Source organism: Mixophyes fleayi, chromosome 8 (assembly GCF_038048845.1).
Source record: "Mixophyes fleayi isolate aMixFle1 chromosome 8, aMixFle1.hap1, whole genome shotgun sequence".
In the NCBI taxonomy this organism is placed as follows: Eukaryota; Metazoa; Chordata; class Amphibia; order Anura; family Limnodynastidae; genus Mixophyes; species Mixophyes fleayi.
In genome coordinates, this window is record NC_134409.1 from 78,274,704 (window position 1) to 78,301,858 (window position 27,155).

Sequence of the window (27,155 nt, forward strand, 5' to 3'; positions counted from 1 at the left end):
GCTTCTTGACTAGAAACAGGTTTGAATAGAAGCCCTGTCCTTTCTGGTAGTTTCGGACCCTGCAGATAACTCTTTGAGAAAGAAGAGAGACGACACAATCTTGTATTGCCTGGCGTCTTGATGGATCTCGGGGTAACGGAGTTAAGAAACTATGTGGAGCCGTGCCCAGCAGGTCTATCCTGTACCCCTCTGATATAATGCCCCGAATCCAAGGATCTTGAGAGGACGCTGCCCATTGTTCTTGAAACAAAGACAGACGTCCCCCCACTGGCGCCCCTTCTAAAAGAACAGAGTGGTCGTCAGGACGCAAGCTTCTCCTGGGTCTTGGAGGCATGACGCCTACCTGCAAACGAGGATCTCCCCCTGGCAGAGAAGCCTCCAGAATTGGGCTGCCTGCCTCTAAAGGAAGGGAATACCGGCAAGCAAGTGCTTTTGCCCCCCGTTGCCTGTGAGATCAGGGTATCCAATTCTGGGCCGAACAAACCTGCTGCAGAAAAAGGAATGGTTTCCACGGACTTATTTGATTCCGCATCTCCTTCCCAGGATTTCAGCCATAACGTCCTTCTTGCAGAAATAGATGCAGCCTGAATAGAAGATGAAACGGCCGCTGTGTTCTGGGCCGCCTCATAAAAGGTACCCCGATGCCTCCTTTAAATGCAAAGCCAGGGGAAGTCAGAGTCCTGTAAGGCCTCTGCTAACTGGTCTGCCCATGTTTCCATGGCTCTAGCCACCCAAGCTGAAGCAAATGTGGGTCTAAAGGAAGAACCCGCAGCTGCAAATATAGATTTCAGCTGGGATTCTACCCTACGATCATTGACATCCTGCAGAGATGCTGAACCCGGGGTTGGGAGTAAAGTGTGTTTGGCCAATCGGGCTATTGGAATATCGACCTTTGGAATAGTTTCCCAGCGGGCCACATCTTCCTCCTGTAACGGATACAGGGAGGAGAATCTTTTGGGGACAGAGAACCTTTTATCAGGCTGTTTCCAGGCTCCTTCAGCAATATCCTTAAGCTCTACTGAAGGTGGAAAACGGCTAGCCTTTCTTTTGGCCTTCTTAAAGAGACTTCTGTCTCTAGGAGTAGGATCCTCCGGTTCTGGGAGGTCCAAAGCTTTTCTTACTGCTAAAACCAAATCATTAATAAATTGGCTTTTAGAACTTTCTTCCTGACCCAAAAGGTTGAACCTGGTCAGGATCAGAATTAATTTCCCCTTCTTCCTCTGAAAACTCCTCAGAATCTGAAAGGACCATAAGGGTATTATCAGACCTAGGACGCTGTCTTTTAGAAGGCAGGATGTTAGGGGATTCAAGTAACTGGTTTAGCTTATCCATATAAATGCTGTGGACCATGGCGGTTCTGTGGGAACAGGGGCCTGGTCTGTACGTAAAGAGGAAGGCCCTGGCATAGAGGTTCCAATAGAACCTGTGGTAGCAGGGAGGCCCAGCTGTGTACTAGGACTATTAGCCACCGAGGTTACAACACTAGACCACAACTGATTGGATTGGCAAACCATCTGAGCTAAAGAGGAAACCGACTGTGATAGGGAGGCCTCCCAGGCCGGTTCCTCCGTCGGAGGGGCTGATATTTGCTGGGTTTGCGCAGGTGGGTCCTCTGCTTCGCAGACAGAGCATAGTGCCAACAAGTCCTTCTGCCCATTAGGTAATTTAACATGACATTTAGAACATGTAAAATATTTTGCAATAGGGCCCTTTCCCTTATCTGACATTTTTTAATAAAGGAAGGCACACCAAACACACAGACTTAAATGTTTAAATTTAGCTGAGTAAAAAGAGAGAGAGAGAGATATATAAATGTGTGGAGAGAATAGTGTAAAACGACAAGTAATCAACTAGTCTTTGGATATAAAAGATGTACTTGTCATTATTTTAAACACAAAATACTTCGGCAAGTAGGAGAACTATAATATAATCCTCACTAGCCCACTTGTACACAGCAATACAGAATATGTGTGAAAAGAAAACAGATACTAAGCCCATAGGCCAAATAGGGGAGAAGTCCAACAGCAGTATCCTGGTGCCTGCTCCCTCAGATCTGTTCTCTGTTCCCGGGCTTCTCCTTGGCGCCAGAAGACTGGGAAAAACCATCTCTCTCTCAGGAAGGAGGGGGAGCTCTATGTGTTAACTCTCTCTCCCCCCCCCCCCCCCCCTTCAGTAATGCTGCTTCAGCAGCGATTCTGGGGCAGAGAAAAAAATAAAAAGTATTTCTGTAGCAGAGTAGTGGAGACCTCCAGGGGGCAACTGAAACATCCGATAACCGGCGCTCTATGCCTGCAGTGGCAGCACCGGTTATCGGGGAGGCTCAAGGAGTGACAGCGGTCCGTGAGACCGCTTGTCACTCCCAATTCAGGCACCCATTCTTCCTGTCCCCGTCTGTGAGAGCCGCTGGCTCCCATCTGACAGGGGAGTGCCTGCTCTGCTACTGCTGTGAGTGTGTTCTCTATAGCAGAACACACTCCAGCGCTGCCACCTGCAAAAAAAGTTTCTGAAAATGAAATAAAATAAAAGTTTTAAAATGACACTAAGCACTAAAAAACACTGCCCAACTCCGCGGGCACCTTAAAAAAAAACTGAACAAGAGGGGGCAGAGGTCTGTCGTCAGTACTAAAGTTAACTAGTTAGGTGACAACTACCCAAGCTCCCTCCACAACCCAAGGTAATTAGTGTCCCCCAGACTGGATGAAAGAAAAAAATTACGCTCTCACATAATTAACTACATTTTAATATAATTTTTTACTCCAGAATGTAAACTATGGACTTACTGGAGTGCTTGGGTGAAGCTGTAATGGTGGTGGTGCAGTTGGGGTTGAAACTGGTGTTGACAAACTTTGTTGTGAGGGAGGTCTTTGCAACTGCTGTTGTGGTAGCTGCTGTGGTGGTGTAGGAATAGACTGGTCAACAGACGCAGAAGCTGGTAATGACTGAGGTGCGTGGGGCGGAGTGGGGCTTTCTCTGTGCTGCAATGGCATTTGAGGCAAGGATGCTGTCGTCGACATGATCGTTTCAGTAGGTAATGCTTGCTGTGCTGCCAGACCTGGAGGTGTGTGGTGAGGTGTTGGTGTGCGGCTTGGAGCCGGGGATGGTGAATTACGGTGAACAGGGGGCTGAGCATGACTTGAACAATGAAGTTGGTTCCCAGATGACCCTGTAGGCATTGCAGTAGAGCTCACAGGATGAGTAGAATTTGGCATCTGAGCCTACAAAAATACAAGCACAGTTACATTTTGAACAAGATAATCTTCCGAGGTGAATAAATAAGAATTAGCCTCACCTGTGTAGGAGGATTCTGACCAGCAGACTGGGGTATGGACATGCTGGAGGCATTCATACCACTCGTATTCATCCCTCCAGTATTGATCACAGGAGGGGAAGCCTGGAACGGACTTTGGGACATGAATTGATTCTGTACGGATTGAGGTGCAGGCTGCTGCATTCGCGAAGGAAATGCCAACTACAGAATGAACAGAATGTGTAATATAATGTAAGCTTAAGAAATTTTAATAACCAGCAAACTAATCTAGGATTGTTTTGGGGGTGAGGAATATACACAAAATAATTCTCCATAGAGAACTTAGCCATTAAAACTGAAGTAACTTTGAAGTAAATCAGTGATTGGAAATGTGTTCAGGTAGCTTAGTTGTACAATAGGAGACGACTGGTGCTGAATTTTTTTGAGATTCTATTTGTATGACTCTGCTCAAGAGTGGTAGCAGCATGATAATTAAACAAACCCTAAAGGCGTACGGTGAGGAAATCCCACAACGGTAGAGGATTATTGAGGATGTGTAAGGTTCCACTCTGCCACACTCCAATGACATTAGAACTATTGTCATTGTAAAAACTTACGGTTGTAAAGCTAGGAGAAATTCACCTGAAAATTCATACTTGGCTATATACAAATTTTAAACATTTTAGTTTCACAATCTTGCCGCTTTTTTTAGTCATGCCTTTAAAAAAACCATACAAAAAAAAACACATCAAAGGAGGAAGCGGAGCAACACACTTCTAAATTTGTATTAAAGTCCATTAGACTCCTTATTCACTTTCTCTTTATTATATACACACATACACAGTTCAGTCCATAACTATTGGAACAGCGACAATTCTCATATTTTAGGCTCTATACACCACCACAATGGATTTGAAATGAAAAACAAGATGTGCTTTAACTGCAGACTTTCAGCTTTAATTTGAGGGTATTTAGATCCAGATCAGGTGAACAGTGTAGGAATTACAACGGTTTCTATATGTGCCTCCCACTTTTTAAGGGACCAAAAGTAATGGGACAAACTAAACAATCCTACATCAAACTTTCACTTTTTAATACTTTGTAGCAAATCCTTTGCAGTCAATTACAGTCTGCAGTCTGGAACGCATAGACATCACCAGATGCTGGGTTTCATCCCTGGTGATGCTCTGCCAGGCCTCTACTGCAAATGTCTTCAGTTCCTGCTTGCTCTCGGGGCATTTTCCCTTCAGTTTTTCCTTCAAGTGAAATGCATGCTCAATCGGATTCAGGTCAGGTGACTGACTTGGCCATTGCATAACATTCCACTTGTTAGCCTTAAAAATCTCTTTGGTTGCTTTTGCAGTATGCTTCAGGTCATTGCCCATCTGCACTGTGCCGTCCAATGAGTTCTGAAGCATTTGACTGACTATGAGCAGATAATATTGCCCGAAACTTCAGAATTCATCCTGCTGCTTTTGTCAGCAGTCACATCAATAAATACAAGGGAACCAGTTCCATTGGCAGCCATACATGCCCACGCCATGACACTACCACCACCATGCTTCACTGATGTGGTATGTTTTGGATCATGAGCAGTTGCTTTCCTTCTCCCTACTCTTCTCATCACTCAGGTACAAGTTGATCTTTGTCTCATCTGTCCATAGGATGTTGTTCCAGAACTGTAGTGGCTTTTTTTAGATGTTGTTTGCCAAACTCTAATCTGGTCTTCCTGTTTTTGTGGCTCACAAATGGTTTACATCTTGTGGTGAACCCTCTATATTCACTCTTGTGAAGTCTTCTCTTGATTGTTGACTTTGACACATTTACATCTACCTCCTGGAGAGTGTTCTTGATTTGGCCAACTGTTGTGAAGGGGTTTTTCTTCACCAGGGAAAAAATTCTTCTGTCATCCACCACAGTTGTTTTCCGGATCTTTTGGTGTTGCTGAGCTCTCCGGTGCATTCTTTCTTTTTAAGAATGTTCCAAACAGTTGATTTGGCCACACCTAATGTTTTTGCCATCTCTCTGATGGGTTTGTTTTGATTTTTCAGCCTAATGATGGCTTGCTTTACTGATAGTGACAGCTCTTTGGATCTCATATTGAGAGTCGACAGCAACAGATTCCAAATGGAAATGTCACATCTACATCAACTCCAGACCTTTTACCTGCTTAATTGATGAAATAACGAGGGAATAGCCCACACATGTCCATGAAATAGCTTTGGAGTCGATTGTCCCATTACTTTTGGTCCCTTAAAAAGCGTGAGGCACATAAAAACCGTTGTAATTCCTACACCGTTCACCTGCTTTAGATGTAAATACCCTCAAATTAAAGTTGAAAGTCTGCAGTTAAAGCACATCTTGTTAGTTTCATATCAAATCCATTGTGGTGGTGGTGTATAGAGCCCAAAATATGAGAATTGTTCGATGTCCCAAAAGTACTGGGTAGGATGCTCCTTTGCCCCCAGAACAGCCAAAAAGGTGCTCTATTACATTGTGTATAATCAGCTTTAAATGACGAGTGCTTTATGATCTGGAGCGTTACCCTGCTGGAAGCAGGATGCGTAGACTGTGGCCATAAATGCACATGGTCAACAACAATACCTAGGTAGACTATGGCTTTTAAATAAATGTTCAACTGGTATTAAGGGGCCTAATGTGTGCCAAGAAAACATTCCCCACACTATTACACAACCACCAGCACCCTGCACCATTGACAAAGACCAGGATGGGTCCAGGAATTGTGATTTTACACCCAATTCTGACCCTACAATCAGCATGACAGCAGAAATCGAGATCAGGTGACTTTTTTGCCAATCTTCAACTGTCCAGTTTTTGTGAGCTTCTGCCCACTGTAATCTGTTTCTTGATAGAGTGTTCTGCTGCTGAATCCCATCCACTTTCAGGCACAACATGCCGAGCATTCAGAGATGTTCTATATACAACTATTGTAATGCATGGTTATTTGAGTTAGTCACCTTCCTGTCAATTTTAACCACTCTGGTCTTTCCTTCTCTGATCTCTCTCATTAGGCAGGTACTTTTACCCATAGAACTGCTGCTCATTGGTTTATATGTGTTTTGCACAACATTTTCTGAACTCTAGACAAATGATCTTCCACGTCAAGAACTTGAGATCCACAGATTCCAATGGCTCAAAGGGAGGATTGCTGTAAGGCATTGAGCACCAAGTTCAAACCCCACAGAAATTACTGGAGCATAGTAAGGAGGCTGCACATGAAGCATTCCCTGCAGGAAGATCTGTACCTCCAGAAGTTTACACTCAACGAAAACTAGCAAGGTCGAAACCTGAACCTTTAAGAGCCAAGTCGTATGCCCCTATCCAGCTCCTTCTGCAAGGAAATCTAGCAACCGTGCTAACCGGAAACATGTATGATACCCTTTGTGCTTGCACCAGAAAATGTAGGTCTTCCAGCATGATAGTTCCTGACAGATATAGGTTTGCGATCACTCAACATGGACTGCACCACACCATCTGCAAACCCTTTGGCTTTAAAGTTTATGGCCCCAACAGCCACAATGTTAAAGCCAACTGAGAAACTCTGGTGCAGGAAGGGACCTTGACTTAGAAGGTCTGAGTCGTTAAGGGATCCCCTATCCCCATGGCAAGAAAATCCAAAGTACTACGACTTCTTCGGCCAGTCATGAGCCACCAGGATTACTCGGGTTTACCCTCCCTCTACATTCTTGAGAACCCTAGGTAACACGGCTATTGGAGGGAGCAGGCAAATGAGGGGACAATCCCACGGAATAGACATGCCATCTGTTAAGGTTGCCTGGGGGTCCCTTCTACTGGAGCAATAGATCTACACATTGTGATTCAATCAGGACGCTACCATGTCGACGCCCAATAGACCCCACCTGTCCACCAACCGCTCGAAGATGTCTAGGTATAGAGACCACGCGCTCCCAGATGAAGAACCTGCCGGCTGAGAAAATCAGCTTCCCAGTTGTCTACCCCTGGAATTACCACACTATACCCCATGGTAGTCCAGTGCCCGCTTGGATGATTGAGAAAGTTTACCTGAAACTGGTGCTCTGGCCAAATTTTATTTTGGAGCCTGAGCTCAGCAGAATGAGCAAGCCAGGAGATCTACTATTTCTCACAAACAAGATATATATTTAGCGACGTCTCATGCTGCTTTCTCACAGAGCCCAAGTTCTTAGCACAGATCACAAAGTTAACATACTAATAAAAATAACTTGGGCTCTGTGAGAAAGCAGCATTAGACTTCACAAAAAAACATTAAATTGATTGGTTTATTTAATTGGCGTTTTTAAGGTGAAAGAAAGACCGCATTGGATTAAGCACTGACCTGATTCATGGGTCCAGTCTGCGCAGGATGTTGAGGTAGCGGTGCCTGTTGCCTTTGTACCATGGACTGCATGGGCATAACCACCTGCCCAAATTGATTTATTCCTATAACCACAAAAAAAAGAAAAGTTTACACAAACAAAGATCAAAACAACATTTCAGGAGTATAAGACTTCTCTAGAAGAATACATAACTGGCACAAACCAGATCGATCTTACCTTGTTGGCTTGACATAGTATTCATCATCTGGTTTGTAATATTAGCTCGCATCATATTAGGATCTGGGATGGGACCATCTTAATAGAGTAGAAAAAATGAATAGTAGGTGAGTAACAAATATTTTACCTTAATTCACAAAATACATCACAAGCAACAAGGACTTTAGCATTAAAGTAATTATGATCAACAAATGCAAACTACAAAGGCACTGAAGCCTTTTGACCATCTTGCGTATTGGAGGAGGGGGGAGAAATGTGCTGCCAATGTATTTAATGAAGACCCAAATGTACATTATAACTAGATTGCTTAATTGCTCAGGGGCGAATATTAAAAGAACATAATATGAATTAAAAAAAAAAAAAAAAAAAAAAAGCCATAATAGCCCATGAAAGTTTTCTGGCAATGGCAGTAGCCTCACACAGAAAAAACGCATTGCAGGGTTCCATCAGGCCACACTTTGGACAGCTCAATGTGGCTAGTTCACACATTAAAGGGTTTTCAACCTTCACCAATAAATCACTAATGCTCTTTACTTCTATAATACATAATAGGGTCCTCAATAATTTGCACTATTCAGCAGTGCCCTGAAATTCACATATAGCCAGCGCTCTGCTGAACACCCTGGTGCTGCTCAACTCTCTGGAGCAGGTGACACAGTGACTCTAAGCTAAAGCCATATTGTCTGTCAGACTTCTCCTGCTATTGTGAGCGCTGATACCCACCCAAAGTGTGCAACAGAAGTCCTGGTTATGAGTGTACCAGTACCCAGCTGTATAACAAATTGTGAAGGAGAAAAGATCCCATGGGGGCAGATTCATCTAGCCGCGATGTTCCGAGTATATGGTGCCTTTACCGTAAATACAGTAAAGAGTAACAATCACTTTGCTTGTCTCTATGGGGTGCGAGCAAAAGTGAGTGGATATTTCACCCACCACCCAAAAAAATTGCTGTGCAGTGTCTCGCGGCCGCTCCAAGACACTACACAAACTTTTTAAAAAAAATTTTACAGTTGAATCTGGCTCTAAAAGTACTTTAATTGGTTAAGGAAAAGATTTGTAGTTAATAGGCAACATAACAAGTTCACATGCAACCTCATTTTCAAGCTTTATGAAAGAAGAGTACAAGCTTTCATTGGTAAAGTTCTGTAAAAGGTGATAGAGGATTTTTGTACTTACAACAAAACCCATTTCACTGAATTCAATTGGGGACACTGCTCAACCATGGGCTATTGAGGGTGTTGAGCAGGCGTAAAGCATCTATTCAAACTATAACCATGTTTGTACTGGATCTCCACTAGCACTATATCTCTCCATCTTACCTCTTTTTTTCGTTTTTTGTTTTTTTTTAACAAAAGGATAGGACTTATATAACCAAATAAAAAAATACAAAATATGAAAAACAAACAAGCAATGAAAAGGGGTGGGATCTGTGTCCCCTGCAGGGAGTAAGAGAGATGGATATTACGGTAAGTATAAAAATCCTAGTGTCATTCATCACATTTGGGGGATACTGCTCAACCATGAGACCTTCCAGGGATACCACTAGGGAAGAGCTGCACGCAAGACTTGCCGTCCAACACTGGCGGCCTTACAAACGAGGAGATTGAACCTGTAGAATCAGATGTACAGACGTAAGACCAGATTGCTAGCCAATGCAACAGGTAAACTGAGGCACCATACCAAGCTAGCCAGGAGGCGCTCACCAATCAAGTAGAACGGACCATATAGCAAACCGGAATTCAAGTTCCTGCTGATATAAGCCTGGCTCGGGTTGTTACTGGCCATTCTCTCGTGTATGCCATATGAAGGAAGAGGCTATCTATACAACATAAGGATGACAAATCTACCTATCTGCAGCCTCAAGCTCTAACCACATCCAACGGCTAAGGCTCATCGCTTCTGGATGCTATATGTCGACCCAGAGCAGAGATAACCAAGTTAGTTTGGATAAATCAGAGACCTCCTACCTAGGCTGGAAAGAAGAGCTTAAAGAAGATCTTAGAAAAAGATATAGTGACCGGCAAAACAGAGTAGCAATTTAAAACCCTTCATGCTTAAGCAATAGCCAATAAAGAACACAGTCCAGGTTAGGAACAATAACTACCCCAGCTGCTAAAGGTTAGAATGGCAGTTACAATAGCGCAGAAAAGAATTCCAGAGACACTAATCTTTGTTCACTGTGTAGTCATTACACAAGCAGGTAAATACACAAATCTTAAAAGCGCAGATGCAGAGTGTCTCCAGAGTGTGACTATGTAATCAGTACCATTTTGTATCATAGACATAACAGTACAGTGACTGACAATGGCATAAAAGTCAGTAATAAACTGACAGAAGAGAAAAACAAAATGTCAAAACGAGTGGTGTGACCAAGCAAAAATGGGATTTTTTTATACTCACGATAAATCCTTTTCTCCGATTCCATCTGGGTTGTAGGTGGAGAGTGAGGGAGTTGACACTTAACTAGTTAACTTGTTACCTGCTGACAGACACCTCCCCTCTGCAACTATTCAGTGTAATTCTAAAGCCCCAAGGAAGGGGAGAAAAACAACTAAAGACCAAACAGCAGAAAAGCAGAAGGGAGGGTACACAAAGATGGAATCATAGAAAAGGATTTAATCGAGAGTATAAAAAAATCCCATTTTCTCTTTCATCTTTCTGGGGGACACTGCTACCATGGGAACTTACAAAAGCCGCCCTCCTAAGGGAGGGACCGCTCTTATTGCCTGGCCTGTAAAACACTACAGCCAAAGCTAGCAGCAGAAGACGCAAAGACATTGAACTAGTAGAATTTGGTAAATGTATGCACCGAGGACCAGGTGGCCGCTCGGCGTAGCTGTTTCGCATTCTGTGTGGCATAAGAAGCTTCCACTGACCGGGTGGAATGGGCAGTAATGTGACTGGGCACAAATCGGTTTGCACTGGTGTATGCCTAATTATTTGTTGATATAAGCCATCTGGAAATTGTTCTGCTTAGAAGCAGGCCATCCCCGTTTATAGGGATCATACAGTGCAAAAAGAATCTGAATGTCTAACACGTGCAGTCCGATGAACATATATGCGTAATGCCCTGACCGCATCCAAAAACTCAGTCTGGTTATCTCCAGAACGAGTAGAAGGCTCTTGAAGAACTGGAAGTATAATCTTTTTAAGTGAAACCCCGATACAACCTTAGGTTGAAAAGATGGAACAGCGCGGACGACCGCCCGATCATGGAAAAAAAATAAAAAAATGATATGGTTCCCTACATGAAAGAGCACCAAGCTCCGACACTCTACGAGCCGAGGCAATTGCCAACAGAAAAACCATCTTCCACGTCAAGAACTTAAGGTCTACTGACTGTAGAGGCTCAAAAGGAGGAGATTTAAGCATTGAAAGTACCAAATTAAGATCCCATGGATCAGTGAGCAGTACCTTTTTAGAGTAGACTGAATGTGCCACACTGTCACTCACCGGACCGTGAGTGCCTCTGCGCTGGTGCGTGGTTCCCTAGCCTTCCTGCCGGTGAATGTCCTGAGCCACGGCCGCCCGCCATCTTGATGCACTGCGCATGCGCAGCATCCAAGAACTTATGACCTTTGCTTTTAATCTCATTGGTGGATCAGGCACCTCTCCCTATTTAAGGCACCTGTGCTCATTACCTCGTGGCCTGATCTTGAGTCTCATTCCCTGTGAGTCTCTGAAGGTATCTCCTGTGTACTACTAGTGTCTTCAGCTTCCTGCCGATTACCTGTGCTACTCATCGGTGGTTTCCATACCCGCTACGGATTCCTGTATCCTGCTCATGTCCTCAGCTGGCTTCTGGATTACCTGCTCTGCTCATCAGCGGTTCTTATACCCGCTACAGACTCCTGTATCCTGCTCATGTCCTCAGCTGGCTTCTGATTACCTGCTCTGCTCACCTGTGGTTCCCATACCCGCTACAGCGTTCAGCGTCCCTGCTGTGCCTGCATATTCCCGTGGATAAGCTTCTCTACTCATCAGCGGTATGCTTACTTGTTAATGCTATATTTGCTTAGGACAAGTCTCTCTACTGAGCAGCGGTATCCATACCCGCTATAGACTATTTTGTTGTTACGCTGCATATCTGTTTGGAACAAGCTTCTCTACTCAGTCAATCACAAGTATGCATATCACTGCTATCAGTTATTATCCCGCATATCCACTCTGTGCAAGCCTCTCTACTCAGCAGCGGTATACATACCGTTATAGACTATTAGCTGTAATCGCTGCATATCTGTTTGGAACAAGTTCCCCTGTGCTCTCAGTGTCTTCATACCGTTATTGACTCTTTGCATGCCTCCACTCATCCGCACCTGTACTACTTCTCACCAAAGCAGTGGTACAACTTGCTGTACGCAGACCACTGACTCTCCTGTTACCTTCCTTCACCTGCTCACGTCCAACCTGGTCTCCGTGGTTCAAACCTATCTTTCCACTATAGCTGCAAGTCGCTGACTATCATAATTTCCATTGGCATCCTCTCTCCATCTGCTGTTATATACGTTCCACTATTCACCCTGCTGCCAGAGGACCGCTGTGCAAACTCCGCCCCTCTGGTAAGCATAGTCATCTGGTGAAATCCTGGGCAAGACTCCTAGTGCCCGTGACACACACCTCCTGTAAAAAGGTCCTTATGCCTGGCATGTCCGCCAACCACAACTGAAAACAAACCGATACCCTTTTGACCTCCAATGGCTGGCTTCAACAGGCATGCCATGAAAGCCATCCGAGGCAGGTCCTGGGGTCGAAAAAGGTCCCTGAGGGAGAAGGTAGTCATAAAGAGGTAACCGAAACCCTTGACCGAACGCCATGGACAGAATGTCTGCGATCCAGACCCTGTGCAGCCATTCGGGCTCCACTAGTATTACTGGCAGACCTCCCTGCCTGACCCTCCTGAGAATGCGAGGAAGAACTAGGATTGAGGGAGATAAGTATCCCAACCTGAACTCCCAGTGCATGGTCATGACGTCTACATCCAACACCAGGGAATCCCTGGCCCTTGAGCAGAACCCGAGAACCCGATTGTTGTTTCGACGCCATGAGGTCCAGATGCAGAAGACCCCACCTGCAAACAAGCACCTGGAAGACCTCCGGATGGAGAGACCATTCTCCTGGCAATACTGCGTCGACTTTTAAAGTCGGCTTCCCAGCTTAGCAAGCCTAGGATGAACACCGCCGAAAGCGAGGGACAAAAAGTTCCGCCCATTCCAGGATCTGAGTCGCCACCTGCATTGCCATGGCACTGTTGGCCACCCCCCACTTGTTGACATATGCCACTGCCGTGGCATTGGCAGATTGGAGGCAAACTAGGAATCCCTTGAAGAGCCCGAGTACCCCTCAGTGCCATTAACATGGCTTTCAACTCCAGAATGTTTATCGGAAGGCAAGCTTCTGACCAAAAGGCCCTGGAGACATAGATGAAGGGTCACCGACCCCCAGCCCTGAGCACTGGTGTCTGTCGTGAAAATTATCCAGGACTCTGGAGCAAACGACCTGCCTACTATCAAATGGTCCCAAACCCTACACCAGTGAAGGGACGACCGGGTCTCCTGAGATAGACGGACAGGTTGGGAGTCCAATCTGAGGCGAGACCCTGACCACTGAAACAATCTGGAGTGGAATCTTCCGTAGGGGATAGTCTCGAATGTTGAGAACATCTTCCCAAAGATCTTCACGCAGAGGAGCATGGAGGGACTGCGTTGTGACAAGACCTGGGTCGTCAAGATTTGAATGGATCGGGCTTTGTCCTCGGGAAAGAACACCTTCTGTTCCATGGTGTTCATGATAAGACCCAAGAATGTCATCCTTTGGCAAGGGATTAACTGAGACTTGTTAGAATCTCAAGGCTGGATCTTAAATCTAACAGCCCGATTGTGAGATCCAGATGTTGACCCAACAGATGAGCAGACGCTGCCTTGATAAGATCGTCCAGGTAGGGCACTATCCTGACCCCCCCCCGCAACGAAGACAACTGGCCATCACTGACATAACCTTTGTGAAAATTCTTGGCGCCAACAAGAGACCAAATGGGAGCGCTCTGAACTGATAGTGGGAGGCTCCTATCGTGAAGCAAAGTAGGGACCGATATTCCTCCCATATAGGGATGTGCACGTAGACATCCCGACCATCTATGGACGCCAGGAATTCTTCCGGTTCCAGGCTATTACTGACCGAAGAGATTCCATGCAAAATCTTTCCACCTGTAGACGTAAAAGAGACTTTAGGTTTAGAATCGTGCAGAAGGTTTTGTGACCAAGAACAGGTTTGAGTAGAATCCCTGGCGTCTGGACTTCCGGAACTGCACAAATGACTCCTCTGGAAAGAAGAGAAGCGACAATCCAATATTGTTTGTCTCCTTATAGGATCTAACAGTAAGGAGGTGGTAAAGAACAGACAAAGGGTCTGACCCACTAGACTGATCATCTAGCCCCTTGTCATAATTCCCCGAATCCATAGATCTGGGGAGGACGCCAACCACTGTTCCCTGAATAACTGCAGACGTGCCCCCACTCCCGCAGATGCAAGGAGAGAAGGATGCGAGTCAGGCTGCGGGTTTATCCTGCAGATTGGGAGCGGCCCGCCTTGCTGAGAAAGAGGAAGACCACCTTCCTTTTTGAGAATGTCCTCTGGATCTTTAGGATCTGCCCCACTCGCATGACCTCTACTGGATGAGCTCCCCCGAAAGGGCTGGCGAAACAAACTGAAGCTGGGTACCCGAAATTTTGGTACATTTACTGGAAGGAACATGCTTTTCCCCCCAGTCGCTTGTGAAATGAAATAATCCAGCGCAGACCCAAAGAGTACCGATCCTCAATATGGAAGGGCCTCAAGGGAACGTTTATAAACTGCATAGGCTTCCCAGGATCTAAGCCAGAGGGTCTGTCTCGCTGCCACCGCTGAGCCAGATGCACTAGGAAACATTGAGGCTGCATTCTGAGCCGCCTCATATAAAATAGCCTGTTGCCTCTTTAAGGTGCAGAGCAAGGAGAAGAAGGTCGGAATCCTGAAGTCCTGCCGCGAGCTGGTCAGCCCATGACTCCATGGCCCTGGCAACCCAAGCCGAAGATAACATAGGTCTAAAAGAAGTTCCTGTAGCTACATAGATGGATTGGACTAGCAAAGTGGTGTGACATGCCAGTCATGTCACCGGAGTGTCCACACTTGGTACCTGTTCCCAACGGTTAACATCTTCTAACAATGCCATGAATCTTTTACGAACTACTACCTTGCGGTCCGGCTGTGACCAACCTGCTTCCGCAATCTCCCTTAACGCAGAAGAAGGGGAAAACGGACTGTGAGTCTTCATTTTTTTTTTTAAAAAAAAGACCCTGCTCCGCAACCATACGCTCACCTAGGTCTAAGAGGCCTAAGGTCCTAACTCCTAGGACCAAATCCTCAATGCCCTGATTTCTGTGAGAATCATCAAGATCAGTCACCTGGGGACCATCTGTCTTCTACGGGATGTTTCCATCTTCTTTAGATGATATCTCTGAATCGGATACCAAAAGAAGAGGATGATTGTTCCTCTTTTGTTTGGTTCGGGACTGAAGATCTCGGAGAATCTAAAAATCTGTTCAGTCTATCAATTCCCCTAACCAAGGAAGTGGACCAAGCAGGCTCACCTAAGGGGGGCCCTTTGGAAAGCAATAGAATATAAAGAGCCAGCAGTTCCTATGTCTGCACCGTCATTGACCCTTTGTTGAAGTACTGCAGTAATTGTAGCCACCCCTGCCGAGGTAGAAGGAGAACTCGCAGACAGCTCTGTAGTCTCTTGCCTGACAGGTGAGAAGCTACACCAGGGTGCCCATTGACTGCCAGCGATACAGCCCACACCAGTTCTTCTGTTAACAGCGAAATACTACCCTAGCCCTTCCTCACAAGCTACGCAGAGAGCCCCCAGGTCCTGCTGTAGATTTGGCAATTTTACCTTGCATTTTGAGCAAGCAAAGTATTTTGCTTTAGGTGCTTTCCCTTATCAGACATTATAAAGGGAATAACAATCACAGGATAGAATATACAGACAGTTTAGCAATTATACAAGAAAAAAAAAGGTTGTAAAAGATATAATCTCTGACCATCAGTCAAAAGATGTATCTTACTATATGTTGTTGCTATTGTATTGTGCCCCAGTTTAACTCTGAGATGCAGCGATACCCTCTTGAATATGCTGCTATCCAAACAAGGCAATATCATATCAATACTGTATAACAGAATGTATATCAGGAAGAATATATTAAGTGGTACTTAGCCTTCCTAGACTAGTACAAGTCTGTAGCAGGAGAGGAGTCTCTGTCAACAGTGAAGCAGAAGCTGGGGAGTGTACTGTGTACTTTTCCTAGGCAGATTTTGGCGCCTTAGGAGATAACATCACACCCTCTACTGTGGGGGGTGGGCTCTAACATCCAGCTCCACTCTCCTCTGTACTTCAGCCGTTTTAGTCCCCCAAATGTGCCCCAAACTTCTATAATATAAGTGCGCCATCTGGTTTTATTGCCGTACATTAAATAACTTAAATTGATGTAAATAATTACCTTAATCCCACCCACCCCTCTGAGGGGAGAACTTGGTAGTGGCCATAAGATGGTGGCCACCATTGCTCTGAATCGCAGCACTCTACACTCGAGTAGCGTCGGTCATCGGGTAATACCAAGTGTGACAACGGCTAATGAAGCCACTTGTCACACTCAATATCCATCGTGTGCCACTAAGCAGGCCAATTATAATTTTATCTTCAAACATGAAAAATGAAGGAAAAAAAACCAAACACAAAAACCTTACTAAACTACACTAGCAGTAACAAGTAAGCCCAACTCCTTGGGCACTTAATCTACACTGAGGAGCTACGGGGGGGTTGCAGAGTGGAGTCGTCTGTCAGCAGGTCACAAGTAACAAATTAACTAGTTAAGTGCCAACTCCCCAACTACAAACCATGGTAGCAGAGTCCACCAGAAGGATGAAAGACAAATTAACGTCACTCAGAACCATAGCAGGGAACACAACTGTAGTAATATTTTTGAATACTGTACAGCGCAATCAAAAGTAAAGTACTGGTTTACAAGCTTTCATCAGGGTATCCACTACGCTAGATGAGAAACCTCTGGAGCTCCAAAGTTTGGCTTCAACAGCCACGCCATTAAAGCCAAACGAGTTAAGTCCAGATAATGAAATGAACCTTGAATTAGCAGATCGGATCTGAGGGGGAAGAGCCTAACCCTGAGCTTCTGCCATCTTCAAGATGTCTGTAAACTAAACTCGTCTTGGCCAATTTGGTGCTACTAGAATTACTGGATGCACTCCCATTCTTACTCTTCGCAGTACTCGTGAAATCATCAGAATTGGGGGGTAGATATCCTAGTTTGAAATCCCAATTCATTGACATTACATCCACTGCTAAAGGATCTCTGGCTCTTGCGCAAAATCTTGGAACCTGATGGTTGTATCTCGATGCCATCAAATCCAGATCTGGAAGACCCCACCTTTGAACTAGTTGCTGAAACACCTGTGGATGTAACAACCAATCCTCCGGAAGGATTGCATGCCTGCTCAGATAATCCGCTTCCCAGTTTTCCACTCCTGGAATGAAGACTGAGGAAATCACTGGAACCCAGATCTCTGCTCAAGACAAGGTCTGTTCCGCCACATGCATTGCTCCTGCACTTCTTGCTCCTCCCTGACGATTTACATATGACACTGCTGTGGCATTGTCCAACTGTGGACGGACCGGTTTTCCTCGAAGGAAGGATTGCGCTCCTTGAAGGCCCAGTAACATGGCTCGTAATGCCAGAATGTTGATTGGAAGAAGAGCCTCCCTGCTGGAGCAAAGTCCTTGTAGTCGGAGATGGAGAACTACTGCTCCCCATCCTTGCAGACTTGCATCTGTAGTCACTATGACCCAGTTTAATAGAACAAAGGATCTGCCTATCCTGAGATGATCCCGAACAAGCCACCAACCGAGAGCATCACAAATCTTTTTGGAAAGATGAATTCTCTAAGATTCCAGATGTAGGTGTGATCCTGACCACTGACTCAAAAGATTCCACTGGAAGGCCCGAGAGTGGAATCGACCGTAGGGAAGAGTTTGGAATGCTGACACCATCAATACTAGAATCCGCATGCCCAATTTCATTGAAGGGCGAGGATGGTTCAGGAGTGGCTGAACAGAGCTCTGAATTGAGCAAATCTTTTGCTCTGGAAGAAAAACCATTTGAAGAGAAGTGTCCATCAAAAGTCCCAGGAAGACCATTGTCTGGGAGGGCTGTAGATGAGACTTTTGATAATTGATTATCCATCCGCGTCTTTGCAGAAAAATCAGGGACAAGGTAAGCTGTTGCGACAGGAGCTGATACGATGGAGCCTTTATTAGAAAATCGTCAAGATATGGGATTACGTTTATTCATTGAGCACATAAACCCGCCGCCATTACTGAAATTTTTGTGAAAACCCTGGTGGCGGTGGAAAGACTGAAGGGAAGAGCCCGAAATTGAAAATGAGAGCTCCCTATCGAAAAACGAAGAGACTGATGTCCCACATGTCCCTCCCAAATAGGGACATGTAGGTATGCGTCTTGAATGTCTATCGATGCAAGAAACTCCAGAGGTTCCAAACCATTTATCAACGAGCGAATTGATTCCATACGGAATTTGGTTACTTGAAGGTGAAGATTTTGATTTTTGAGGTTCAGAATTGGCCGAAGCGAACAGTCTTGTTTTGGAACCAAGAATAGGTTTGAGTAAAACCCCATGCCTCTGACTTTCTGGAACCTTGCAAATAACGCCGGCGGAAAGAAGAGAAGCGATCAATTGTAACATCACATTTCTCTTGATGCAATCTTGAGGCAACTAAGTCTGGAAAAAACGTTGGGGGGGGTAGGGCCAATAATGTCTAGGAAATAACCTCTGGAAATTATTCCCAATATCCAAACATCCTTGGTGGAAGCTGTCCACTGATCTTTGAATAATTGAAGTCTACCTCCCACCACCTAGGAGAGGGGGAATCATTTCATGCAGAAGGCTTATCTGATGTCTTGGACGATAGACGTCTCTTAGAGGTCAATCTCAGAAAGGGAGGGGTTCTTACTCTAAGAGCGATTGGCTTACCCCTCATGGAGGACTATCCTCTTAAAATTGAGCTACCACGAAAGGGCTGCCGAAAGGAACTGAACCGTGGAATTATGGGTTTAGAAGAATTAACTGGTAGAAAGAGAGGATTTATGTACTTACGTTAAATCCGTTTCTCCGATTCCGTCTGGGGGACACTGCTTACCATGGGTTGTGGAGGGGAGCTTGGGAGTTGGCACCTAGCTAGTTAACTTTAGCACTGCTGACAGACCCCTCCCCTCTACAACCCCCCTGCCTCTTCCTGTTCAGTTAATTAAAAAGCCCAAGGAGAAAAAGCCAAGCAAAAGCACACAGAAAAAAAGCAGAAGGGAGGGATCGCAGTGTCCCCCAGACGGAATCAGAGAAACGGATTTAACGTAAGTACATAAATCCTCTTTTCTCTTTCATCCAGTCTGGGGGACACTGCTTACCATGGGGACATTCTAAAGCAGCCCCCTAAGGGTGGGACTGCTCTGAAAACCCCGCTCGTAGAGCACTACAAGCGAAATATGCATCCGCAGATGCAAATACATTAAACTGGTAAAATTTTGTAAAGGTGTGGACAGAGGACCAGGTGGCTGCCCTGCAAAGCTGGTCTGCAGAAGCCCCATTTCTTGCTGCCCACGACGCCCTTACCGATCTGGTGGAGTGGGCGGCAAGTCTCTCCGGCACAGGACGACTAGCCTTTATGTAAGCCTGTTTAATGGTTGCTGTAATCCATCTTGCAATGGACTGTTTTGAGGCTGGCCAGCCTCTCTTATTGGCATCATAAAGAACAGATAGAGAATCGGTACGTCTAATCTGAAGTTCTTTTGACATAAATGCGGAGAGCCCTAACCACATCTAACTTTTCCATAGATTGTTGATCCGAATGGGAAGTGGATGAAAAGACCGGAACTACAATTTCCTGGTTCAGATGGAAAGCCGAAACTACTTTTGGAACGAAGGAAGGGAGGGTTCTTAACACCACTCTGTCCTCGTGGAAAACCAGATATGGTTCCAGGCCGGACAGAGCTCCTTATTCCGAAACCCTACGTGCAGATGCGATAGCCAAAAGAAAGAGGATCTTCCAGGTCAACCACTTCAAATCTGCCACAAGTAATGGCTCAAAAGGAGGCCCTTTAAGCATATCCAGTACCAGGTTAAGATCCCATGGTGCTGTAGGCAGAACATAGGGAGGCTGAATATGCAAGTCTCCCTGAAAGAAAGTCCTAATATCTGGTACCTCCGCTAGTTTCAGATGAAAAAACACTGAAAGAGTCGATACCTGAACTTTTAGGAAACCTAACCGAAGCCCTGCCTCCAGGCCATCCTGAAGGAAAGCCAACAAGCGAGGGAGACGAAAGGAGGACGTGTGACATGTCCTATTTTCGCACCATCTGATATAGGCTCGCCAAATCCGATGATAGATGCGAGCTGAAACGGGCTTTCTGGCTCGCATTAAAGTGTCTACTACTCTGGGGGAAAAACCTCTAGCCCTCGAGAGGCTGGCTTCAACAGCCATGCCGTTAAACTGAGCTAAGGTAAATTCTGGTGACGGAAGGGACCTTGCAGAAGCAGGTCGTCTCGTGACGGAAGAGGAAATCCTTGTCCTTCCGCCATAGAGATTATGTCCGAGTACCAGACTCGGCGCGGCCATGAGGCAGCTATTTGAATTACTGGCAGACCACCTTGCCTTACTCGTCCTGAGCACGCGAGGAAGCATGGGAATCGGAGGAAACAAGTATCCCAATCTGAACTCCCATGACATCATCATTACGTCCACTGCCACCGCTAAGGGGTCTCTTGCCCTTGCGCAAAACCTGTGAACCTTTCTGTTGTGTCTGGAGGCCATGAGATCTATATCCGGAAGACCCCACCTCTGAACCAGAGACTGAAAAACTTCCGGATGGAGTGACCACTCCCCCGGCATCATCTGATTCCGACTTAGGTAGTCGGCGTCCCAATTCCTTATTCCTGGAATGAATACTGCGGATATTGCTGGAACATATTGTTCTGCCCAAACCAAAATTTGAGCTGCAATGCACTCCTGGTTCCTCCCTGCCTGTTGACATATGCCACAGCCGTGGCATTGTCGGACTGATTAAAAGAATAGCCTTCAACTCCAGCACGTTTATAGATTGGTCGGTTCAGGAATCAGCCCTAAGTCCCTGGAGCCGGAGGCGCAGGATTACCGCCCCCCAACCTTTCAGGCTGGCATCTGTCGTGGCTATGATCCATGACCATGGAGCGAAGGACCTGCCCACCGACAAGTGATCCTGGATCAGCCACCACTGGAGCGACTCTCTTGCCCCCGGAGACAGCGAAATCTTCTGGAGATCCAAGTGTATGTGGGATCCTGACCATTTCCGTAACAGATCCCACTGGAAGCATCGAGAATGAGCCCGGCCGAATGGGGATCGTCTCGAAGGAGGCCACCATCTTCCCCAGCAGCCGCATGCACGAATGAATTGAGGGATTGGGAAAGGACAAGACCTGAGTTGTTATAGTCCGAATTGAACTGATTTTCTCTGTAGGCAGGAACACTTTCTGCCGACTGATATCCATGATAAGGCCCAGGAAGACCATGCGTTGACACGGAACCATCTGGGATTTCTTTAAGTTTATCAGCCATCCATGGCTCTCGAAAACTGCCAAGGTGAGGGATAAGTGGTGACGTAAGCAAATCTGAGGAGGATTTGATGAGCAGATCGTCCAAATAAGGCACGACCTTAACTCCTTTTATGTGAAGACATGCCGCCATGATCTTCGTGAAGACCCTCGGAGCTGTGGAGAGGCTGAAGGGAAGGGCCCGAAACTGATAGTGGGAGGACTCCAATGTGAATCTTAGGAGAGACTGATGATCGCTCCAAATGGGAACGTGGAGGTATGCGTCCTTTATATCTATGGAGGCCATAAACTGATCTTTCACTAAGCCGTTTATTACCGACCTTAGGGATTCCATCCGAAATCTGTCCACTCGTAAGTGCACATTGAGGCTCTTTAGGTTTAGAAAGGGCCGAAAGGACCCGCCCGGCTTCTTGACCAGAAACAGATTTGAATAAAACCCGTCCCTTCTGGTTGTCTGGGACCTTGCAGATGACTCTTTGCGGAAGAAGAGAGGCGACACAAGCCTGTATTGCCTGTCTTCTTGTTGGATCTCAGGGTAGAGGGGTTACAAAGAAACTATGTGGTACAGGGCCCAGCAGGTCTATCATGTACCCCCTTGATATAATGCCCTGAAACCTAGGGTCTTGGGAAGACACTGCCCATTGTTCCTGAAACAGAGACAGACGTCGTCATGACGCAGGCTTCTCCTGGGTCTTGGAGGCCTGGCGCCTAGCTGCAAACGAGGATCTGCCCCTGACAGAGGAGCCTCCCTCGAGCATTAGGTTGTCTACCTCTAAAGGACTGTCCTCTAGGAAAGGAGGTCCCCTAAACGGCTGACGAAAGGAACTGACACGAGATGTCCTGCCCCTACTTGAAAATACCGGCAAGGAAGTGCTTTTGCCCCCTGTTGCCTGGGAAATCATAGTATCTAGAACCGGGCCGAACAAACCTGCTGGTGAAAAGGGAATGGTTTCAACGGACTTTTTTGATTCCGCATCTCCTTCCCAGGATTTCAGCCATAACGTTCTTCTTGCTGAAATAGATGCAGCCTGAATAGAGGACATAGACGCAGTGTTCTGGGCCGCCTCATAAAGGTACCCTGATGCCTCTTTCAAATGCAAGGCCAGGGGAAGCAAATCAGAGTCCTGTAAGGCCTCTGCCAGTTGGTCTGCCCATGTTTCCATGGCTCTAGCAACCCAAGCTGAAGCAAATGTGGGCCTAAAAGAAGAACCCGCAGCCACAAATATAGATTTCAGCTGGGATTCTACTCTGCGATCATTGGCATCTTGCAGAGTTGCTGAACCTGGGACTGGTAGTAAAGTGTGTTTGGCCAAACGGGCTACTGGAATATCCACCTTAGGGATACTCTTCCAGCGAGCCACGTCTTCCTCCTGCAATGGATACAGGGAGGAGAATCTTTTGGTAACAGAGAACATTTTATCAGGCTGTTTCCAGGCTCCCTCTGCAATATCTCTGAGTTCTACCGAAGGGGGAAACCGGGAACCCCTTCTTTTGGCCTTCTTAAAGAGACTTCTGTCTCTGTCTTCCTGTCCCAAAGGTTGAACCTGGTCAGGATCAAAATTAATTTCCCCCTCCTCCTCTGAAAACCCCTCAGAGTCTGAAAGTACCATAAGAGAATTATCAGATCTAGGCAGATTTCTTTTAGCAGGCGGGATGTTTGGGGATTCAAGTAACTGGTTCAGCTTATCCAAACCCTTTAAATACGGACCAAGCCCCCGTTCCCACAGAACCGGCATGGTCCGCAGCATTTATAATGAGGAAGGTCCTGGTATAGATGTTTGAATAGAACCTGTGGTAGCAGGGAGGCTCAAAGGTGTACTAGTATTATTAGCCACCGAAGATGCCACAGTAGATAGCAATTGATTAGATTGAAAAACCATCTGTGCTAAAGAGGAAACCGACTGTGTCAGGGAGGCCACCCAGGCCGGTTCCTCCGTCAGTGGGGCTGAAATATGCTGGGTTTGCGCAGGGGGGACCCCTGCTTAGCAGACAGAGCAGAGCGCCAACGGGACCTTCTGCCCACAAGGTAATTTTACATTACATTTTGAATATGTGAAATATTTTTTATAAAGGAAGGCACACGAGGGAGAGGGAGAGGCAGGGGTTTCTCTGTATAAAAATTAAAAAAAAGGGATGTGGCAGAGTAGTGGAGACCTCAAGAGTTGAGGTCTCCGCAGCGGTTAGTACCCGATGCCCCCTCCGATGTATGAGGCGGGATCCTGGTATGGCCCCCTGTAATTCTCCTCGCTCCTTTCCGCAGATCCAAAATGGCCACCGTCACTTGAAATCTCCGATAACCGGCGCTCTATGCCTGCAGTGGCAGCGCCGGTTATCGGGGAGGCTCCAGGAGTGACAGCGGTCCGTGAGACCGCTTGTCACTCGCAATTCAGGCACCCCATTCTGTCCCTGTCAGTGAGAGCCTCTGGCTCTCATCTGACAGGGTAGTGCCTGCGCTGCTCTGCTGTGAGTGTGTTCTCTATAGTAGAACACACTCCCAGGTCTGCCACCTATAAAAGTTAAATGAATAAAATTAAAAAGGAAAAAAATAAAGAAAATATGCAGTACTAAAAACACTGCCCAACTCCATGGGCACCTGAAAAAAACTGAACAGGAAGAGGCAGGGGGATTGTAGAGGGGAGGGGTCTGTCAGCAGTGCTAAAGTTAACTAACTAGGTGCCAACTCCCAAGCTCCATTCCACAACCCATGGTAAGCAGTGTCCCCCAAACTGGATGAAAGAGAAAGTACTTTTACCTCCAGTAGTCTGACTGATCATATCATCTAATTCAGAACCAAATAGGACGGACCCTGAAAAAGGTAACGCCTCCAAAGATCTTTTAGATTCCAAGTCCGCATTCCATGAACGAAGCCAAAGCATTCTTCTAGCTGCCACTGCTGAAGCAGAGACCGTGGAAGAAATTGAAGCCGTATTTAGGGCTGCCTCATAAAGATAACCAGAAGCCTCTTTTAAATGAAGGGCTAATGGAAGGAATTCTGTATCCTGTAAACCTGCTACTAATTCGTCAGCCCAGGACTCCATAACTCTAGCCACACACGCGGATGCAAACAAGGGTCTAAAAGAAGAGCCTGCACCAAGAAAAATATTTTTTAGGAACCCTTCCAATCTACGATCAGTAGAATCCTGGAGAACCGCTGCGCCTGGAACTTGCACGGTGGTATGACGTGCCAGCCTAGCCACCAAAGTATCTATTTAAAGTAACAAAGGATGAGAATGGCAAGAGTGCTTTGCTCTGGGAGCTAAATGTGTAGGAGTCTATAAACTATTCAATCGGTCCAAGCGCTTCCCCAAGGCGGATGACCATGCAGTTTCAGATTGAGATGTAGAGGGCTGTACCTGAGACAAGTCATGCACCAAACCGCCTGATGTACCAGTCTTAATTTTTTCGCTAGAATTTGCAGAAGCAGAGCCAGAATCCACTCCAATTAAGGAGGAATTTGTCTCTGCCTGTCTATTGATAAGCTGGGTGAGCATAGAAACAGACTGCGCCAAAGAGGAAACCCATACCGGTTCCTCCACCACGGCGGAAGGGCCAGCCCAGGTCTGCTCGTCCTGTGCTCCAAAATCACACCTTGCACACACAGCCCCTTTGTCCACTTGTCCTACTGGTAGTTTAGCAGAACATTTAGAACAAGAAAAATATTTAACGCTGACACTCTTTCCTTTGTCAGACATTTTATATATATAGAATTCCTGTGACAAATTAAATATAAATTTCCTGTGCTCTTTTTTATTTTTTTTTAGAAAAAAAATAGCTTTTAGCAAATATATTTAACTTGTGCACGCTAAAAAAAAATAAAAAAAAATAATAGGTTACCAGCCCTTATTTCAATAGGGTAAGGGTGGGAATAGGGGAACAGGTTGTGAACTCAGAATAAATATATATATATATATATTCATACACACACACCCCCTATGGGGTACTTAGCATTTTTAACAGAGGAATCTGAAGAGGATCCTGAGGGGAGAAGTCATCAGAGCACTGTCAAGCAGTATGTGTCTGATCGAGTCACTGCCCAGTCCTGTCAGGTAGAAAAGGGCGGCAAAATCTCCCTCCTCGGGGTCTTCCACTGAGCAGCCAGCAGACTTAAACTACCTCCGGCTGTCGTCTGTCATAAATGAAACCTTGGACAGTTCAGTCCTGTGAGCATATATTGTGCCGCTCCTATTGCTCACTCAGGACTCCTTCCGCATCCACAACACCTCCTGCGGCTATAGAGATCCAAGCCCCTCCTCCGCCTCAGCGGGAGACTTGGTATCTCCCAACCTGTCGGTCCTCAACACTCTCTGCCTTATGGCAGTGTCAGACCCGCTGGGACAGAGTGATGACAGGCGCTTAGCGCTGTCACCGCTCACTAAATACCACACAAATCGTGTAAGTTCTTTTTTTTGTTTTGTTTTTAAAAAAAAAAACAAAAAAAAAAAAAAAACTCTTCTTAAAGGAACGGAACTTTGTTCCATTATAAATATCTATGAGGAAAAAAATGTTAACATAGAAACCTCACCTACACTCAATTGAAAACTAATAAATAATAAAATCTAACACTAAACAGCAGGTACTGCTAAGCAGTACCAGACGCAGCCCAACTCCTTGGGCACTTAGACATAACTGAGGTGGATGGGGTTGCAGAGGGGAGGAGTCAGCAGCAAGTTTAGTTCTTAACTGTTTAAGTGCCAACTCCAACGCCCTCCGACAACCCCAAGGTAGCAGTGTCCCCCAGAATGGATGATGGAGAAAAAAAAATTGTAGACAGAGCACATCAGGTCAGAGTGCGCTGTTATCATGCTCATACAATATCTGGTAAAAAAAAAAAACCTCTACAATGCATTGGAAAAATGTAGTGTACAGTGCAATCTAAGTAGAAGAGAGCTGAAACAATACACATGCAATACTTTAAAAAAATTGTCGACAGTGAAAAGCGTAATCTAGGTAAAAGTAAGTACAGCAACATATAAAATACTGAAGAAAACTTACATAACGTACAGCGCAATCTGGGTAGGGAAGACTGGTGGTAGTAGAATAAAGTAGAAGAGCCCAGCGCATTCTAGGTAGAAGAGAGCTGTATACCAAACATACATTTCAGTATAACTCAACAATGGAGAGATCTACAGTGTAGAGAACTGGAATGTGTATCATCACAAAGAAAATCTCACAGAATTCAGGAGTCTATCAAATTCTAGTGGGCTTTCCAATGCGAAAGCAAAAACCCACCAAGGAGGAGGTAGTGGGGGTGAGGGTAATGCACACACCCCCCTCCCCACCCCCTACAAGGTCTAGTCCAAACATGGCACTGTCTCCCCTTGCCATGTCTGTACCTAGGGGGGGCTGCTGCATTATGAGCTCCCACCTCATCGCAGCAATCACAGTCTTAGCTGCAGGCGGGAGACTGGAGCTGCTTCAGAATGTTGCCCTTTGCTCCTGGAATGTAGTCCATTGCTGAATGTAGTGGTAGGTCCGCAACGCTCATGAAAGCTTCTTTACAGTCACCGCAGGAAAGCAAACAAGGGAAAAAAAAAAAGTGGCAGCTCAGTTAGAGACGCCCTACTCCATGGAACCCTAAAGTAAAAGACGAGAAAAGATGGATGGAGGGACATAGACGTAGAGGAGATAGGCATCTATTTAAACTTG

The 27,155-nt window shown here is 45.8% G+C and overlaps 1 protein-coding gene across 5 annotated transcripts in view; it reads right to left on the bottom strand.

Moving 5' to 3' along the window:
• EP300 (EP300 lysine acetyltransferase) overlaps nt 1–27,155 on the bottom strand; it is a 100,380-nt gene that overhangs the window by 37,802 nt on the left and 35,423 nt on the right. For all 5 annotated transcript variants that reach the window (XM_075182783.1, XM_075182786.1, XM_075182788.1 and 2 more), the window contains 4 exons: nt 7,801–7,878; nt 7,584–7,687; nt 3,290–3,469; nt 2,781–3,215 (listed from right to left, as the gene is read on the bottom strand). In XM_075182783.1, coding sequence (XP_075038884.1) covers nt 2,781–3,215; nt 3,290–3,469; nt 7,584–7,687; nt 7,801–7,878 — 797 coding nt within the window. The remainder of the gene's footprint in view (nt 1–2,780; nt 3,216–3,289; nt 3,470–7,583; nt 7,688–7,800; nt 7,879–27,155) is intronic.